At 38.5% G+C, this 20,221-nt stretch overlaps 2 protein-coding genes across 8 annotated transcripts in view; both read right to left on the bottom strand.

Moving 5' to 3' along the window:
- Cap-D2 (CAP-D2 condensin subunit) overlaps positions 1-873 on the bottom strand; it is a 63,377-nt gene extending 62,504 nt beyond the window's left edge. The window contains exon 1 of the mRNA XM_087349183.1: positions 45-873. The gene's annotated coding sequence lies outside the window, so the exon portion shown is untranslated. The remainder of the gene's footprint in view (positions 1-44) is intronic.
- Positions 874-2,688: 1,815 nt separating this feature from the next.
- Positions 2,689-20,221, bottom strand: part of LOC110833293 (uncharacterized) — a 77,560-nt gene continuing 60,027 nt past the window's right edge. For 6 of the 7 annotated variants that reach the window (XM_022071159.2, XM_022071160.2, XM_022071157.2 and 3 more), the window contains 5 exons: positions 11,561-11,891; positions 11,114-11,314; positions 10,246-10,777; positions 6,910-10,086; positions 2,689-5,968 (listed from right to left, as the gene is read on the bottom strand). In XM_022071159.2, the coding sequence (XP_021926851.2) occupies positions 5,906-5,968; positions 6,910-10,086; positions 10,246-10,777; positions 11,114-11,314; positions 11,561-11,891 (4,304 nt within the window). In that variant the 3' untranslated portion in view covers positions 2,689-5,905. Of the gene's footprint in view, positions 5,969-6,203; positions 6,437-6,909; positions 10,087-10,245; positions 10,778-11,113; positions 11,315-11,560; positions 11,892-20,221 lie in introns of all 7 variants that reach the window. The other variant, XR_015535254.1, reaches the window with a different exon arrangement.

The following is a 20,221-nucleotide window of genomic DNA, read 5'->3' as shown; positions in this document are numbered from 1 at the left end:
ACATACTAAAAAATAAAGAGGTTATATGTAATGCAATGTCTTACCTGGTTTAGTTGATGCATTCAGTTTTTGTGGTACTGTTTTTGCTGTCATGGTTCCACGTGTAAACCCGCATCGGATGGACTCGTGTGTTGCAGCTGCTGACAGCATATACTTCATTTAAAGCCAATGTGACCAGAGGTTTCACGGACGCGCAAAAACAACAGTTTCACTACAACAATTTCACCGTCAAGGATAAAGTTTGACTAAGAAGGACAAAAATTTACAGATCAGGATAACATTTCACTAACAAGAATGGAACTTGAGCAGCAAGCACAAATTCTAGCTGTTGAACACCGTTTCACTAATGCAGTTTAGCAAATACGCGTATATTTTCACAAACATGCCTTTTTAACAAGTAAATATTTGACAGTGTCATACGAGGAGATAGATTCGTTTCTCCTTTATAAATACCTGTACCCTGCCTGCTTACGTACAGTCGGCACACACCGCCCCTGCATTTTTAAACACTACGCAAAGTGAAGTATGACGAGCTACTGCTGCCGCATACTTCTCTGATGTAACGTCACAAGGTTTGATGAAATTAGTATGGAAGGAGCAAATACAATCGTTTTCCGAAATAATTTCATTTTGGTTCTGAAAGGTCGAATAGAATTTCATTTTATATCAGGCTATTAAATCATAAATAAAGCACTAATTTTTTGCGTAATGTAATTATTACTCTACTTTCAAAGTTTTGGTAGGTCTAAATGAGCGACAAAGTTTAATTACCGACACAGAATTAAACGTCTTTAGTAAAATAACTTGCACAACGAAGAAACTGATCAAAGTTAAATTAGAATGTTTTTGATGTCAACGTGATCAGTTTTTTTCTGAATTGGTCTGATGCTGCACAAGAAGGGGGGGGGGGGGGGGCAATGGAACAGTATATCAACTACATTTGTAGAAATCCAAAGACTCCGAGTTATTCACAGTGCAACATTCTACTTGAATTTGATGTACTCAGGACTAATGAAAATTTACTTGAATGAAACCTACATATAAGTCCGAAAAGTAAATCACCGGTTTGATTACTTTACTGTTCAGAGTTATTCGACGTTTATCACCATTGTTTATGTTGATTTCACTTCACCGTGTTCTTGTATTTGACTTAACATTAATCTAAAACGAAATTAGATGGGATTTGTGGTTCTCACGGTGGTGAAAATGTCGATGTTGATCTTCTGGGTTGTAACGACGTCTGGAATTGTATGTAGACACCAGCGTTTTGGAAAAACATGTATCCTTCTTCAGGGCGGAAGACGGAAGTGAATACCGTGGCTGTAGACAATACGAGTTGTGAAGATTTCTGTCTTCTGGGTTGTTGCGCTGTGTAGTCTGGTCGATGTTTACCAACGTTTCAGAGGTCATACTGCCTCCGTCATCAGGGCGATGAGTATGAATATTTCTGTCTTCTGGGTTGTTGCGCTGTGTAGTCTGGTCGATGTTTACCAACGTTTCAGAGGTCATACTGCCTCCGTCATCAGGGCGATGAGCATGAATATTTCTGTCTTCTGGGTTGTTGCGCTGTGTAGTCTGGTCGATGTTTACCAACGTTTCAGAGGTCATACTGCCTTCGTCATCAGGGCGATGAGTATGAAGATTTCTGTCTTCTGGGTTGTTGCGCTGTGTAGTCTGGTCGAAGTTAACCAACGTTTCAGAGGTCATACTGCCTCCGTCATCAGGGCGATGAGTATGAAGATTTCTGTCTTCTGGGTTGTTGCGCTGTGTAGTCTGGTCGATGTTTACCAACGTTTCCGAGGGCATACTGCCTCCGTCATCAGGGCGATGAGTATGAAGATTTCAGTCTTCTGGGTTGTTGCGCTGTGTAGTCTGGTCGATGTTAACCAACGTTTTAGAGGTCATACTGCCTCCATCATCAGGACGATGAGTATGAAGATTTCAGTCTTCTGGGTTGTTGCGCTGTGTAGTCTGGTCGATGTTAACCAACGTTTCATAGGTCATACTGCCTCCGTCATCAGGGCGATGAGTATAAAGATTTCTGTCTTCTGGGTTGTTGCGCTGTGTAGTCTGGTCGATGTTTACCAACGTTTTAGAGGTCATACTGCCTCCATCATCAGGACGATGAGTATGAAGATTTCCGTCTTCTGGGTTGTTGCGCTGTGTAGTCTGGTCGATGTTAACCAACGTTTAAGAGGTCATACTGTCTCCGTCATCAGGGCGATAATATTCATCGCCCTGATGACGGAGGCGGTATGACCTCTGAAACGATGGTAAACATCTACCATACTACACAAGGGTTGGTTTTATATGTAAATATGTTCTCTTACCAGTAATGAAATTGGGAAGGTTGCGATTATAAGAGAACGTGGAATGCTTGGGAGAGATCAGAAATACACACAATATGATCGTTAAATCTGTAGGGAAGACGCCATTTGGGAGACCTAGGCATAGATGGGTGATTAATATTAAAATAAATCTTAGGATATGAGGGTGTAGACTGGATTAATTTGAGCCATGATAGTGATCGATGGTAGGTTTTTGTGAACAGAGTAATAAACCCTCCACAAGAGGCAGGGCATATCTTATATACTTACTTAATTCTGAAACATGCTGCAGACTCAAAGTTATGTTTACTGCATGCAACCAGAGCTGCAATTTTTATGGTAGAAAATTATTTGCACATAATCACAGTAACATATATTCTTTATTATAAGATAAACAAAGAAAAATAGAATGAAAATTTAAACTCAAATGTCTGTTTAATGAACATATGACAAATGTGCAATATTTATCTTCAGAATGGTTTTACCATTAATTTTGTAAACATGTAATTGTCAAGTGGTACCTTAAAGAGATTACACAAAACATCTACGAGTAATGGAGTAACACTGAAGGCACAACAAACAAATCAACCAACCCACACAATAACAAAACCATTCTCACATACTCATGCTGATTAGAAATGTTTGTTTTGGAGTTCAATTTGTGATAATACTTTCATGGCCCAACCAATAATTTACGGAGAGATTTATGGCTACGTTCTTAATTTCTTCGAATGCATAAGTAAAATCTGACTGTGGTTCCTGTTAATGAAGGATCAACCATATAATGAAGTCAAGATAATTAACTGAATTCTATCTGTGAACTAATTTTACATACCTATCCTGTGAGTACAAACTACACTGAATTAATAAATGCATATAGATATTTATGAAGCCCACAAAAGTTCTGCAGCAAAAATTAATCTGATATAAACTGTGTAGACAAATTATACATAGTCTCAAACTTTGCAATGACATGGCACTTCTGAAATTTCCCATGGCCACATGTACATTATGGCATTATTAGCACCTTTTAAACATTATAATCCCCCCCCCCCCAAGTACCTTTAAATTACTTTAATTTCCATCAAGTAGTATGCATTTGCAAAATTCTGATGACCATGTCAATACAGAAAAGTAATCTTTTGTCATTTTCATAAAACCTTAACTTTATTAAGCCCCCTCCTTCAAATGCACCTTCATGACCCACAAGTTTGGCACAGCCCAAAAATGGATGAGAACACTGAAATAGTAAATTCATATCATAATTTTTACTTCTCAAACTACTGGATTACTTCTAACGTTAACCTTTCTTACTGTGAACAGAACGCCTTGATTAAACAAAATGGCTTCATCTTCTGTGTTTGACGGCATGCACAGAACCAACAGAGTATCAGATGATTATTCCAGTCTTCGCTGTATCTGTAAGTTACTTATTATGTATTATTTCTACTGCCCTTAACTAAAGACAAAGTTTGTTAAAAGATTAATATATGAGAAGTTTAAACACATCTGAAAAATTAAAATACAAACTTTTAATATAATTACATAAAACTGAAGGCATCAGAAAAAAGAGGAATGTCGTTAATATCCTGTGCGTAACCCATGAAGTACTCGTAAGCAAATTCAATTTCGAGCCCTACATAAAATTCAACTGTTTCTAGTATTACACAATACAGTTACAAATACCAACTCACAAACTGAATCCATGTAGTTATACATTCTTACAACAAATATTTATAAAAATGACAAACTTATTCCTAATCTTTACTTCACAATGAACGTACCGACATAGCTACTTTATGTCTCACATTCCTTAGGGGCCAGTTTCAATGGCGCATCATGTGTGTGACACTTTGTGTGTATTAATAATCAATAATAATTTTGAGCTTTATTTTACTAAACTAATTTAAATGCATTAGTTTTGTAGTTATTTTTTATAATCACAGCACTTATTTTCACTTTTGTTTTTCTATTGTTACTTACACTGTTAACAAGTATTTCTACCTAATTCTTTATACTGATTGTCACAACATTTCATATTAAAATACTGTAAATAAGACTGCACTGAAATATAAGTAAACAGCAAATTAACAGAATATCTCAGTGAGTCTCAACATGCTCAAATGAAAATGCAATTACAATACAAGAACCAAGTACGCAATGCTTGAAGGATGGAGCTTTTTTTTTTTCAGACTGGTCCGAAAGCAGCCAAAAGATGGGAAATTAATGTCTTTGAATTTTTTAATGTTATGCAGTCCCACACAACTGTTATACACCCTTACTTGAGAACACCAGTCTCTATTTCATAATACATCACACATCCTTCCCCCCCTTTTTTCCGCATTATTCCACACCTTCATTTTTGAACACAAACATTACAATTATTTTACAAAGGTCATGCTGTAGTTCCACACCAAGCACTCGAAAGAAGATCAGCACCACAGAATTTAACAGGTTGTGTGGGACTGCAAAACATAAAATATCTGAAACCAATTCACCGTCTATACAACCGAGTGACCTCACAGGTCCGTAGGTTCCATATTATGTTTCCAATGTAAGTCACTGTGCATTCTACAGTTGTAACAAACATAGATTTCTTATATATTAACAGAGAAAGAAGAAAATTATTTACACTTGTCATTAAGAACGTGATGCTCTTGACTACATAAAGTTTCACGGACAACTTTCATGCACCCAAAGGGATGACACCAGATGAAAATCACCGAGATAAAAATGCTGATGGCAGAGGCAGCTACCAAATGATGTTTAGAGCACCTATTTTTCATCTCCCATGACTGTATTTAATACAAGAACAAAACCATTTCTCTCCACATTACAAACATCACAAAGTCTTTTATATGCATAAATCTATGTACTGCAAAACAACAAAAGTAGGACATGAGTTATAACAAAAATGAAAGTTAACCTATGCAAACACAGATACTAATGTGAATAATTTTATGACCATCCATACATACAACCACAACATATAAAATAACTGCAGAAATTTTCCATACCAAAAATATCCATTTCTGATCTAATGTTGGTATCCATTCACAACACAAACAATTTGATTGCCACCTCTGCTACGGTGCGCACGTACAAACAGTTATGTACGCAACATACAAAAAACTAACTAATAAACAAGCTTCTCAAGTTTAAATCAGTTGTAACAAAAATGTAAGAAAAACGCTATACATCTCTCCTTCCACATGAGAATACACTGTTCTGTGCTGGTAATACCAACACATGAACACTTTGGTTAATCTTATTAAAAGTGGTATATTGAGACTAGTTTAAAACATTTTTAGTTAAGCTTAGAAGAGGTACACAATATCACAGTTTGGTCACACACAGCCTCAACTGCTTTTTAATACTAGTCTCTTTAAGAACAAGATACAATAACATGTAAAACTATTTCAGAATAAAAATTAAATAATGGTTGTTGTTTTTTTATTTTGTTCCAGTATTGAAATATGTGTAAATTGAAAATACATGGCCATGTTAGGCCAATATTACATTCACTTTTATAAAACAAAAGTAAAATACCTTATGGCAGTTATAAATTTGTTGAGCAACTACTTGTGTTCATTCTGTTGTTGTCGGTGACAATCAGCAGAATGGTAGTTCCAGTGTCGTAACTGAAAGGAAAGAAATTGAAAATTTGATTAAACAAATTAGTACAAAGTGCAAAATTGTAAGAAAAAAAATTGTACTGAACTAGATTTCCATCCAGTGTATGGAATAAAGTATTGCTGTTCTGGAAACAGAAATGTTTGTTCAATTCACAGTTTGTTCTTAATGCTAGGTGGCTCATGGATGAGGAGTAGCTGAAGACTTGAAATGAAGCAGTCATTGTTTATTTTAAAGTATTACCTTGTCATCTGTCTAGGAAGACTGAGGAAAATCATGAAAACCCTCAGTCAAGATAATCACAAAACCAGCTCTCTTTTCAAACTAGTTTTTTTCCACATTCTGATCTGTATTGAGTGGCTTCAAAAGAAGAGATCTTTCTTTGGAAGCTTATTAGCAACCTACATATAACAGTAAGTTTGTCCACGAGGATTCATTTATGAATGTCATTATTATTCACAGTGCAGACAATTTCACTGAAACACAGTTCAAACATCATGTTATTGGGAACCTTCAAATTCGCTAATCTCTCTTATCACCAATACCAACACGGATGCCGTGTAGCTCTTCAATTATGCTTAACATTAGCGCTACTGAAAGTAGAGTGTTTAAGTTTTGTATTATGATAAATATTTAAAATATATGCCTACGTTTATTAATTTTTTTCTTTACAAACATTAAAAAAAACTGAAATATTAACTGGTGAATTAACTTTAAGTGTGAAATTTGTATGGTGACATAACATATTATTAGAATATGTATTAGAACCTGCAAGGTCTAATCCATTGAAACCCTAAACTTTAAGTTACATTTCATATACGTAGGCTCTTTGGAGACTGACACTTAAAAATCTTTTTGGCCAGAGTAATGTTTTGCAGAGAAGACAAGTCGGCATATAAGCTTTTCTTTGAACATAAAATTCAGATATCGAAAAACTAGATAAACCTACCTGACAATCAGAACTGCAGTACCATTCATTGTGGCAAGCTGAGCACATGAAACTTGCTGGCTGGTTACATCGCCCACACACTAATTGTGAGTGTGGTTGATAGAGTGCACTCTCCACAGAACGAGCATTTTGGTATGACTTGTCTGGAGTCAATGCTATAGAGTGTGATCCACGTCTATTGACTGAGCAGTACTTCTGTCTCTCAGATGCAGCGTGAGGTTCTGTATTATCATTCCTCTGCAGCTGCTGCTGCTGCTCTGATTTATGGCCATGAAGCCCTGTTTTATGATGAACTGGAATGTAGGAACTGCTAGGTGTAGGTCTGTCCGTATGGTACTGATGAGCACTCTGCACTGGATGGTTGTGATAATGCATCATATCACGATGTGTAGGGACATGTACACGCTGTCTCTGTAAAACACTACCATTATCAAAGTTCTGATGAAAGTGAGTTTCTAAATGTTTATATCTGTCTAAACTTTCTGATGATGTTGGATGAATGTTAGGTCTCCTTCCAAATCCATCATTCACGGTTGCAAAATTTACTGTGGGAATTGATGCACCGTGGGAAGGAAACATTTTCTTATTGCAAGTCTGAGTAGACATTGGAAGCTGCTGTTCAAGCCTGGAATTCTCTGATATGTGTTGCGAGTTGTGGGATTGTGGCAACCTATGGTTGTTATACAATCTGCCGCAGTGATCTGCAGTGTTATGTTCCCCAAGATTTGGATGATGTACAACTGATGGCTGATTTTGTGATCTATCTTGATGATGTCTGGAACTCTGTTCAATATGCTGGTATGGTGATAGAACTGTGGATGAAATAGGAACTGGTGGTTTGCTTTTGTCGTTGCTTGGCGACTTTCGTTTACTGACTGACAGGTCCAATGGAGATTCTTCAACAGTACTACTGGGTAACTTGTTAGAAGTTGAAGATGAAATAATAGCTGTATGGGAGAGCACAGGTGGTACTTGTGATATAGTCAAAGGATGTTGAGTTGAACTGCCTTGTGGAACATTTGTATTAGAGGGAGACCGTTTTGAATGTACAGTAATAGTTACAGGGGCTGACTGAAATGATGTACAACCTGAGTGGACAGAAATAGGTATGTGAGAACCTGATAACCATGGTGGTTTTGGAAGTACATGCTGTTGTCTCATAGGTGGAGGTAGCATTGATTTATTTTTTGTTTCAAGCATTTCCAGAGACGACTTTGGAATATTTGCTGTGCCCCTCAGCTGGTCTGTTGATAGCTGCAATGGTTGATTTCCAGATGGTGAGTGCTGAGGCACTTGTAATGTTTGGCGATGTAATGGTGGATGGGATAGTGATCCTTGTTGAGGACGTGACATCTGAGACACTGGTGACAACTGAGAATGGGGAGATATCTGAGACACTGGTAATGAATGAGAATGTGGAGATATCTGAGACACTGGTAATAAATGAGAGTGTGGGGATATCTGAGACACTGGTAATGAATGAGAATGTGGAGATATCCGAGACACTGGTAATGAATGAGAATGTGGGGATATCCGAGACACTGGTGACAACTGAGAGTATGGAGGTCTCTGAGACACTGGTAAAGATTTAAAATGTGTAGATGTTTCTGACTGAGACTGCAGAGATGTCTGAGGTACTGGTGACAGGTGAGGATAAAATGGTCGCTGAGGCACATATGATAGCTGTTGATGAACAGATGGCCTAGATCCAGGAAAATGTTTAGGATGTTGTGGTTGAATAGGTTGGTGAACAGCTGATGCTGGTTGGGAATGTTGTGGTCTCTGTAGAGTTGGGAAAGGATGTGGAGGTAGTACCATTGAGTGAGTCTGTAGATGAGGCACTGGTCGCGACTGGGAATGAGATATTTGTTGTGACACCGGTAATGTTTGTGAAGGTGATCGCTGCTGAGGAACAGATATTGGTACAGGAGGCTGAGATCGGGATAGTAAAGATGGTGGCAGAGGCAATGGTCTTTGTACTGGTTCCTGATTCTGATGTCCTGTTGTGGCACATGGTGTAAACAATGTTGGTCCAGAATTTTCCACTGTGCTTACTGTGCTATTTAACCTTTCTGAGTGATGATTATCACATGCAATTTTTGGATATAACATGTTTGATCCTGGCATGGAAGTTCCAGTATGTATAATGTCTGGAGTAACACCAAGTTTTTGTTGTGTCTTACAATCCTTGCTTGCAATTTCTGACTGCTGATGCTCACACACAACTTCTGACTGTAGATTCACTGGTACAACTGCTGGAAATGTATTCACTCCAGGTACAGAACTTCCTGTACTCTCTGAAGTGACACTTGGTGTCCGATGTGTCTTGTGATTCGTGAATGCAGGGTCTGATTGTTGATTCTCACATGCAACTTCAGATTTCTGATTCTCATACACAACTGTTTTAAACTTTAAGTTCAATCCTGGTAGAGAACCAGTACCGTGTGAAGAGACATTAAATTTTTGTTGTCTCAGATGATTCTCATGTGCATCCTTTCGAACTGTTACACACAAGTCTGGTGTGACACTTCCAGTGCTGTCTGAAGTGCCATTTGGTTTCTGTTGTTTCTGGTGATTCTTATGTTCAATTTGTAATGGGTGATTCTCCCACACAACTTTTGAAAAAGTCGTATTTAATCTTGGTACGGAAATTTCATTGCTGTCTGAAGAGACACTCGGCTTTTGTTGGGTCTCAAGACTCCCACATGCAACTTCAGACTGCTGATTCTTGCATTCTACTTCTGTTGGCTGATTCACTTTTGTAACTGCTGGAAATGTTGAATTAAATCCTGATGTGGAACTTCCACTGCAGTCTGAAGTGATAATTGATTCTTGTCGCGTCTCATTCTCAAATGAAATTCCTAATCGATGATATTCATGCGTAACTGCTGAGAGCCGATTCTTATGTGTATCTCCTGACTGACATTTCTCACTTGCAACTGTTGACTGACAATTCTCCTGTGTAACTGATGGAAGCACTGTATGCAATTCTGGTATCGAATGTCCATTAGGAGCTGCAGCATTGCTCGATGTTTGTGCTGACTGATGGTTATCATGTACAACAGGTGACTGACACCTCTCATGTGAAACTGCTGGAAGTGTTTCATACAATTCCGGTAAGGAACTTCTGGTAGCCGCTGCAGTGGCACTTGGCACAGCTGGTCTTGGGTGAATGGTCTGAAAAAATGTGTACTTGCATTACAGCATATATAAACAATTTAAATAATGTAATTTATAAAAAAAACATGTTGCATATATTTACAAAGGAATAAGAAGAATAATGAAAAATTAAGAGAAGTATGGCAAGAAGACAAATAATAGGTGTGGAACATATACCTGTCCTAATTTATGAACTCCCACAGTCTCCACTAGCTGCTTTTGCATTCTTGCTAGCTCATCAACTGCTTGCTCATGGGCTAATTTCAATCTCTGTAGATCCTTCTTGGTAGTTTGTTTGAGCTGTTCTAATTTTTCCAGTTCCTCAGCAGCAGCCTCAGCAGCTTTTCTGATTTCTTCTAAATCCTTTGGTGGGTTTTTATCTTTAGTTAGAGAATCAGAAGCCTGTGTTTGAATCTGTCGATCAGATGCTTGTACTTTGTTCTGACAATCAGAAGTCTTTTCTTGATTCTCAGCATCACAAGTTTGTTCTTGATTCTGATGATCAGCAGTCTCTGCTTGATTCTCAGGACCAGAATCTTCAATCTGGGAATCAGAAGACCTTGCTTGATGTTGAAGACCAGAAGTCTGCGTATGATTTTGAGCTACTGAAGCCACTTCCTGTACAGAGGTACTGCTACTTGATGGTACTGCAGAAATAGTTGGTAAAATTCTTGGTTCCCTCAGTCCTTGGGAGGAATGTGATGAAATGCTGAAGAGAGATACAATTTCATTACACAAGCAATTCCTGGCTGGGCTTTAACTCCATAGTTAAATTATAGAGAAAGCTTAAACTTTTACAACTTTCAGAATGAGTGCATTCAACATTGTTTCAACTTAAAACACTTCACACACACACACACACACAAAAAAAATACCTCTTAATCCTTTTATGCCAAGTTTAACCTGGCTGTCTTCACACTCACTGCCATAACCTCAAATCCTACTCGAGTTTAACTTCATAAACAAATGTTATATTTTGCTCAGATCATAGCATGAAGAGGTTAAAGCAGTCAGTAGTGGCTACTAAATTTCAATTTCATATCACCTTGGCTGCGAGACATTAAGGCTGTTGTTGCATTTTAGAATTCCTGGGATCAAATCCTGGCTATTACCAACTGCTGTCACTGTTTGCAAGCAGGCAGGTGGAGGGCAGTAGGGTCTCACTCCAGCAGGATACTGTGCTGATGGCCTCACAATATGTGGTTTACCTGGCTGTTGTGGAACCACGTATGAAGGATGGTAGAGCCTGGAATAGGAAATGCCAATTATCATGTACTGTTTCATGAAGTGGAAATGATCAATCCAGTACACCCCAAAACATAAATCAATTTGCAGTATTAATTTTCCCATTTAAAAGTGGTATTAAAACATAACTATACTAACTATGCCTGCTTGCTATGTTTCAATGCTGTTGTCATAATGACAATGACTAATATAATCAATAGATCCTCCTCTTCAATGATTTATGGAAAAAAAGACATTTAAAATTTACCCATGTTGTGGTAGCCTGGTATAAAACATTCCTGGCTGTTGAACAAGAGGTGGCATATATCCAGATGTTTTCAACATGTGTTCTGTCTGGTAGGTGGTTTGCTGATGGGTTGAGTCTGATGGTCTGTGTGGTATGTATCTTGGAACTTGATGACCTGCCTCCTGAGAAGCACCAAGTCCTATTCCAAATCCTGTATCAAATGATGTAGAAGCATGGCGTGCCATTGTGGCAATGCGATCTGAGTAGGTTCTATCTGGATTTCCACAGGGTGGCACAGTCTCGAGATTGCCAGCAGTTCTCTCATGGACCTTCCTTGCAGACACATCTGAAACTGTTCAGTTTGTTGTTTGGATTAGTCACCATCTTGATGATGAAGGCAGCAAGGACATCTGAAACGCTGGTAGACTTGTACCAGACTACACAGTGGAACCTAGATGACAGCCATCTACATTTCATTTATGGTTTATATAATTATGCTTTCAGTTATTCTGACTATTTAATGTTGAATGGCAGGATAATTAATAAATAACAACATTGTCAATAATGTTGAAAAGAAGCGGCAGTGGCCTAATTTTAAAGGGGTTTCTCGGAATTTGCCTGGAGGAATTCCGTAAGTCAGAATAGTCACGGGACCTATCTAATACGGAGAAGTGCTATTCACGCGACGTTCGGTCGTATACAAAATATGGCTCGCGTCCAATATGAATGCCAGTTGCATATACTAAATGCGACATAATTTAAAGGAAATACGTCGACAAATTTAGTTCTATTGATGCCCTTACGTATTACTCTACTGTTCGTTGGTCTGCCTGTAGTAAATAAACATCACGACCAACGACGGTCGAGCGTACTGGTGTAGCGGCAACGACCTGAATCCCCACTAGGGAAGTAGCTGGTTCGAATCTCGGCTCTTATCAGATAATGCGAGTATTTTCGTGGTTTTCACCAATCTCTTCAGATGAATGCAAACATCTGCAAACGTCTGTAGTTAAAACAACATCGTTAAATAACCTACAGACCACGAAGATGGCTGTCTTCTAAGTATGCTGCGCGCCGTGTTGTCTGGTATTCATATCTGAAAAGTCGGCAGTCTTCTACCAGACTACACTGCGCAACATCCCAAAAGATATCTATCTTCATACTCACCGCCTTGAGGGTCTTAAATACAACAAAAGAACCATTCAAGCGAAGGACGGGAAATCATACAAAGAAATCGTAAGACAAAGATAGATACTCCAAAGTGAGTTAGATCTGCAGAATTTTCCACATATTAAATTTCAACAAGTAAAAAGTGGCTAAACAAATGATTACGAACTGCCTGCATTGGATACGGGTTCCTTTACCATTTAACTGCATGCCACATTAAAGGTACATTTCCCACAAGCCAGAGATACGAATACAGCCTACGGAAATGGGTGCATCCTGTACTTATTTTTGAAGGAACAGGAAATAAGTTTATTAAGGTAGTTCAGTTTTTGGTACATAAAAATGACAAAGGCAATTTCGCCCCCCCCCCCCCCCTCCTTTCCCAGTTGAGAAATTTTACTTTATACCCGGTGTTGTAACTGATGGGCTAGGAGAGAATCAGAACGTCAAACCTAGTCAAAAAGTTTCGGTGAATGTGTTTGAAATACTGATGGTAATACACACGAATTTTAAATCTCCGAAACTACCCAGTAAACGTTGATGAAATTTTGGATTTTGGACTTTAGACTGAAAGCCGTTTGGACGATACTGGAAGAGGCAAAATGACAATTATCTTCATTACATGCACATCAGTTTGGAAAAAGAATTTTGAAGAGAAATTACCTTGCATATAAAATGGTTTCGTTCAAATATCTCGGTTTCTCCGTTCTTGGCCATATTGCTGGGCGGCCATAAACAGTTCTTTGCAGTGTAAAAGGGATATATGATCATCGCTTGTCTGTCAATCGTTTAATGCATCAAGCGATCACCATGAACTGCCACGACGGTAAATAACAGAACATTTGGCAACTGGAATATATATTCATAAAAATGGGATAACAAAGCAATTTAATCACTTCATTAGAGTTTCAGAGAAATGGTCTGTTTCCATTAATTTTTTCAACAAACAGATACCAATTTGTTATTTTCCTCCATGCTTGTACCACTCACGCGCAACCTCATATTACATAATTAACATTACAGGATTAGGCGGGTAATATTAATTATGAAGCACCGTATTAAATAATTTTCTGCAACTCAGATAAGAAATGACGGATAAATTAATAGTTTAATGAAACAGAGAGCGTCACGATGACAAGACTTTTATTTACTTTTCATACATGGTTTGCGTCTATGGGTATCAATGTGAGTCAATTAATTTTATATGACACAGCCACTGGTCATAATTAATATGCAAGTTCCATGACTGCCCAGCACATGCAAAATCCATTATTCATAATAAAGGAAGCCACCACAACAACGGACTGAATCCGAGTGAATGGTAATGGAACGCCACATTTCTGAAAACTACTGGAAATATCTGGCGTTTGATGTGTCCTACCCAGAATCCAGCTGAACTAACCCTGGCACAGTCCAGTATGGACCCCTTATTTCCTTGTGTTTGTCGAGTTGCGGGTATTTCCAGCAGTTACATTAGTGAAAATGAGGTCTATATGTTAAACCACAAGTTTGATTTATTTAATCCTGTTATATAACCATGTGAAGCCGAAAAGAAGAGAGATGTGTTAGGAAGGAGGGCAGAAGAGTAGAAACAAAGAGAAAATTATGGAGGACGAGTGAGACACCGTTTCTGTAGGGAAGAGAAGTTTACTGTAAGAAGGCTCCCAGGCGATGTCGTCTCATCTTTCCGATCGAAAGCTCATTTAAATAATATTCCAATTTCAGCCCGTAACTCAAATCAAACACCGAACTTCACCATTACAAAGATCAACAGGTCAACACTGTTTAACAAATTGCCATTATCCGCAGTGAGAAGCTCATAAATACAAACTGCAAGCTTTGTTAATCTTTGAAGGAAATGGAACATATAATTACCACTAGGCTTTTAAGGGGTAAAGCATAAAACACAAGACAGGACTTTAAGAAGATAACTAAGGAGATGGATGAATCACTTGAGTAGGAAAATATGATATTTACTTCGTGACTCCATACAGGAAGAAGAAAAGAAGGATACTTTCTTCCATTTTTTCCTCTCATGTAAAGTTTCGTGAAGCTTTTTCGTTAGATGTTTTTGCTAGTTAAAATGAGATCCATGAGCATAAACGACCCGAAGTGATAAATACAACGAAACAACTGCCTAGAGCAGAGTCCTTGAAAATCTGATAGTATGCCAGCTGGCGTGAATAATAAAATCGAAGGTAAAATTTGTCACTTAGTACACTGTTTCTTTATTAGGTCCGATTTTCATGCCAGCCAATCTAGACGATAGAGCCAGAAGCAGTGAAGCTCCTTTGCAGAACAGGTAGACCTACAGTAGAGAACACAGATCAGAGCAAACTACCTTGGTTTTACCTAACGATGGCAAATTATGGACCTTTATTTACAAACAAACAGTTTACATTCCTCACTAAAACAGTGATAAATAAATTAATAGATATGAACTGGGAAGGCGTGTGCAAGTTCACCAGACACAAGACGCAGAATCTATCATCGGTTTACTTTTCTCGGAGATTGTAATGCCCAGAAAAAGCCTACAGCAGAACCTTTTACTGAATTCAATCAAAGTTAATGAAATACCGAAATGATGCCTCTGTATAATTCTTTATACGGGGCCCTATTAACTAACATGTGCACATTGTCAGCAAGATGATAATTATTTCGGCGAAGATCTCGCATTTAAGACAGATTTTGTGGTTTACATTGATCTTGGTTTTTAATCCCCTCTTCGTATGTCAACACTAACCCTACGAAGTTCCTAAGGAGTGCATAATAACTCCATTGAGTACAGTTCTTCTTGAGAGACTAACAGTTACTCAGCTGGTCGAGAATTTCTCCGCATTTCATGGAAAGCGATAGTTCATCACCGTGTTCACAAGAGCCAGCTACTGGTTATGTAGTGGGCTAAACGAATTGTCATCTTCATTCACCCGCCGTTCTGGGACGCGAGGCCTAGAGGTTTCGTGTGATCCGAGAAATGCGACAGAGATAACGAAGTGCAACATGACCCATTTTAACTCCGTATATAAATTATACAGCCGGTTTTGAAACGTAGACCCAATCATAAAGATTCCACTTGAAGCCAGAATATAAAAAGTATATAAACCGCCAAGATGACGGCGACAACAGAACAGGTTAGTGTAGCAGTAACGCTCAGGACTCGTATTCAAGAGGTACTTGGTTTGAGTGTTGGTCGATTCATCTGTTATCTGACTGATATTTTACGTTAATTTCCAGACGAGGTCAAAGACGGTGCCCGTAAGCAGACCACAGCCGCCTACTTCCAAATCCTCACCTACATCCATGCTCAGCGTCTCATCTCATATCACGTTACACCAACTTTGCAAATTAGAAAGAGTCAGTGAATGATGGAAATAAAAATGTAACTGAGGTCCGCAAAAATCTGCGACCCACACTTTGTGGAACAAGGTATACCGACGCTAGTCTTTGGTATTGCAAAATGCTGCTGCAGATAAGCAAACACAGGAAACATAATTAAAAAGTGCAATTTAGATATTGCATTCAAGCCACAAATTACGCACTAGATTAAAATCGGTACTTTGTGCTGCTCAAATAATCCTGGTTTCCCCTACTGAATGTCGTGGTACAAAATCAACGCATTCATTCAACTGACACCGCCGACGGTAGGCGTGTGGTTATATTACATTTTGTTTCATCTTTATGTGGTTATTGTGGAATTAGTAAGTAAACCGAACTCTTATGACTTCCGATTTACACCAGTCATAAAGCATACCAACCCCGCGTCGTTAAGAGGATTAGGGGCGCGTGACAACAAAGGCCAGAGACAGCCACCCAGTCCTTTCGGTTTACACAAACTTTCAACACAAAATTTACATTTGTTTGTAAACGACTACATACTCGCACGATTCATTTTTAGAAAATATAGTCTATTCGGAAGGCTTGCTTAAAATTACAGACTTTAAACTATAGGGTGAACGAAAACTATATTCTCCATCGTCTTAACAATAACAATTTGCAATCTGGGGAAAGAATCTGTGTGATATGAATTAAAATAGTGTACAAAATAAATATGCAAACCTACGCTTATAATACCAGTCTGTCCATGTTTTTAGAGATGCGTACCGGTAAAATAGAAGCTCCATTTCGATCCACAATGCACCTAATCAATGTGATTCTCGAAAACCACGAGCCGAGGAGAATGTCTGGACCCTAGATAAAGTAAGGCAAAACTGGTGGAGACGGCTTCATCATTTGTACTCTTTGCCAAATAATGTTAGAGTGATCAAATCAAAGAAATAAGATGGACAGGGCATGTAACACGGACAGTAGAGATGATAAACTCACACAAAGTTCTAGACTGGAACCAGAAGGGGGGCGGTATACTTGGGAGACATTAGCAGTGAGTGCTGAAACTGTGAACTACATTCAGCAGGCTGAACATAAGGCCCAGATGCAGAATGTTTTGAACACAGTAACGAACCTTTTGGTTTCATAACAGACGGCAATTTGGTGACAAGCTGAACGACTATTAACGTCTCAAAAAGGACTCCGCTCCACCGAGTCAGTAATCAGAAGCAAACCAGATGGTAAGAAGATCGGGAATGGCGAGCAGGTAAGAATTTGGAAACGGATGGTCCTATTTCAAGTTCTTTCCCAGAAATTGTATGAAGAAACTCACGAGAAACTCTCACATTACCCGGTAATCTGACCGAGTTTCAAACTAGGCACCTCCCGAATAATCGCGGAGATATATTTCCAGCTGCACCAACTTGCTAAGTGAGAGTGGCCAAAGCTGGTCCTTTCGGAGGCCTTGTGATCTCTTACCACCCGTATTAATGACGTCACGATGCACTGCTCAGTGTTAAAACAGTAAAAATCGCTAAGCCTCCCCAACAGAGGGCTGGAAATCCACTAGCTCAAGGCGCGTGCTATTACGGTACAGAAAGCAGAACTGCTACACGCAGATTTGCCCGAACTTCACGTCTGATCAACCATTTTCGCTCCACTTACTTTGAATGCAGACACGTGGCAAGGTTTCTAGAAAAAAATTCAAAATATTGTACGCCTCCTTTAACTCATACAGAGGGTAAAGCAAAAGCCCCAAGACATGAAGACGTGCGTGGGGGCGAACGTATATGTAACACGCATTCTTTACTTTGGTCTTAGATAAATATGAACGGTTAGCTTCACGCTGCGACCATTTTACGTCCACAGAAAGTGATCCCGGTACCAAGTGGACGAGAGGCTAGACGGATTCCATAGCAAATCTTAACGTGATTCTTAAGAGAATCGAATCCCATCGTTCACCCCATTGCCAGTCGCTACAGTTTTCTATCACAGAAAATAAGTTTTGAAACCTCCATGTGATTATGAACATAACAGTTTTGTGGATCTACTCTTTCAAACAAAATACAAATATGGGTGTTGTTCAAGTGTTTGTGACATTCTGTAAGGCACCACGCCTTGAAAATGTTTAATTATTTTGTGTCCCATCATCGGATTAGAATAAACACACATTTATAATTTTCGGTAAAAGAATGAATCTCAAATTTTATATGTTAATAAAATGAAATTATAACAGCAACTGTTTTATATTCTGGTGACTTATAAATAACTAAACTGTCATTTTGCTTGTAAGATGAGCACATAAGTTCTAAAGTGTGTTGTTGTTGTTGTTGTTGTTGTTGTTGTTTTTTGTTTTTTTTTAACTATTTCCGATTAGGTAAAAACAAACACTATCCTGTTAACCCGACCTGAGATGCAAGTTTACCACTGCGTGATATTCCTGTGTCAAATCGACCGGACAGTATAGCATGATTTAAATCTCAGTGACCAAGTTGAGCTGACAAGACTTTCATTAATTGTTACAGAATACTTCGTAATGTTCAGTTACTATGAATTTACCTCGAGCAAAATAATACGATCTATCAAATGAACAGTACTCTGCTTTAAAAACATAACGAATGATTCAAGAACTGAATTTACAGCTAGGATTTGAGGTTTTCAAGGCGGTGAGTCTGAAGATGGCTGTCTTCTGGGTTGTTCGACCAGACTACTCGGCGCAACAACCCAGAAGACAGTCAACTTCATATTTTAATTAGTTATACTGACTTGGCAGTCTGCACACTACTAACGTCGGGGCAGGGCCCTGAACTGTTCTGTGGCACCAAAAAGAGGAAGGATGCAATAAAAAATGTTTCAGCTGATGAGAGTTCGGGGGGGGGGGGGGGGGATAAATAAAAACAAAGAAAAAGTATTGTAAAGCATCACTGTATAGACATCGCAAGAGACGTTCTGAATAAAAAAAAACACAACTAAATAAATACCACATCTAACATAAAATCAAACGCATTCCTAAATCAAATTAACCTTGAGCCTTCTTGGTTATATAATTATAGCCTCCAGTCTACAAACTAAATTAAATATTTTAACGGGCTGTTAGTATTTCCCACGTTTCTTGTTCTTAGTTTTAGCGGCTGGAGTTCAATATGTAACTTCGGCTTTCAAGTGTGAGCAGCGTCCAATGCTGAGAATTATCGGTTTCGGCAAACACTGTATTTGCCATCTTCAGGGAAAATGTGTAACGGTTGGGTACTGGTTCAACCCTTGTAGAGGGTAGGCAGTAGGTGGCGGGTTGCATTTGACGGTGCTGATTGGTGGAGTGGTAAATCTGGCTGCTATCCAATAAGAAAGAAGCATGTGGATGAGAAAAACAGGCGATGAAGAAAATGGCTTTACAGCTGCAAGTAACCTATCGAACCAGCGGACTCTTTAAAGAAGACTATATACCACGCAACAGAGTACACGCACAGAAACGTGCCATTATTGAATACAATGTATGTGCAGATTTATATATTACCAAATTTCCCAACAAATGACGCTTCTTCAAATAAATCAGAAGCCCACTGCTTTAATATCGCCTATGGCAGCTTTAGTGGAGCAATGTTTGTTCAGACAAAAGCGTTAGCAATTTGTTGAAACAGTTCACCATAACGAAGTCACGGACGTCATACTACATTGTGCAGCAAAACGTACGAGATAAAAACTGATAATACGGTGTCTTAAAAGCCTTTTGACATGTTCCGTGCTATGAACGAAATAATACAATTGCCAATCCTTCAGGTCAAATACCACATATTTATGATGAGCTTACGTATGTCTTTGTCTATGGCGATCTAATGCTATTTCAAATTTCAATAATAGAATAGTCCACAATCAACATTATGCGCTCAGTTCATAACACTTAGCCTCCTCAATCTTACTTATACACTGCAATAAAAATCAAGTTCTTAAATTTGTCTGAATTCGAAACCGGAAGTGATGTAAGCGTACAGCTGGCGTCATAATTGCAATCATTGGTAATCTTGTATTTATTCAAATGTGCTGTACTCTCCCTTCTAGTAATTACAATTATTTATATCAGATTTCTATTAAACAAAGACACCAATATATCTGCCTAATTTTAACCCTTTGCGGTCCCTTTTAGATACCACTACTGACTGCTCTCTGCTGGTCTATTTAAATGCCAATACGCTG

The sequence above is a fragment of the Zootermopsis nevadensis genome, unplaced genomic scaffold (genome assembly GCF_977971745.1).
Source record: "Zootermopsis nevadensis isolate Lab colony 2312 unplaced genomic scaffold, Znev_1.0 Znev_ptg000015l, whole genome shotgun sequence".
Taxonomy (NCBI): domain Eukaryota; kingdom Metazoa; phylum Arthropoda; class Insecta; order Blattodea; family Termopsidae; genus Zootermopsis; species Zootermopsis nevadensis.
This window is presented reverse-complemented; position numbering and strand designations above follow the sequence as displayed.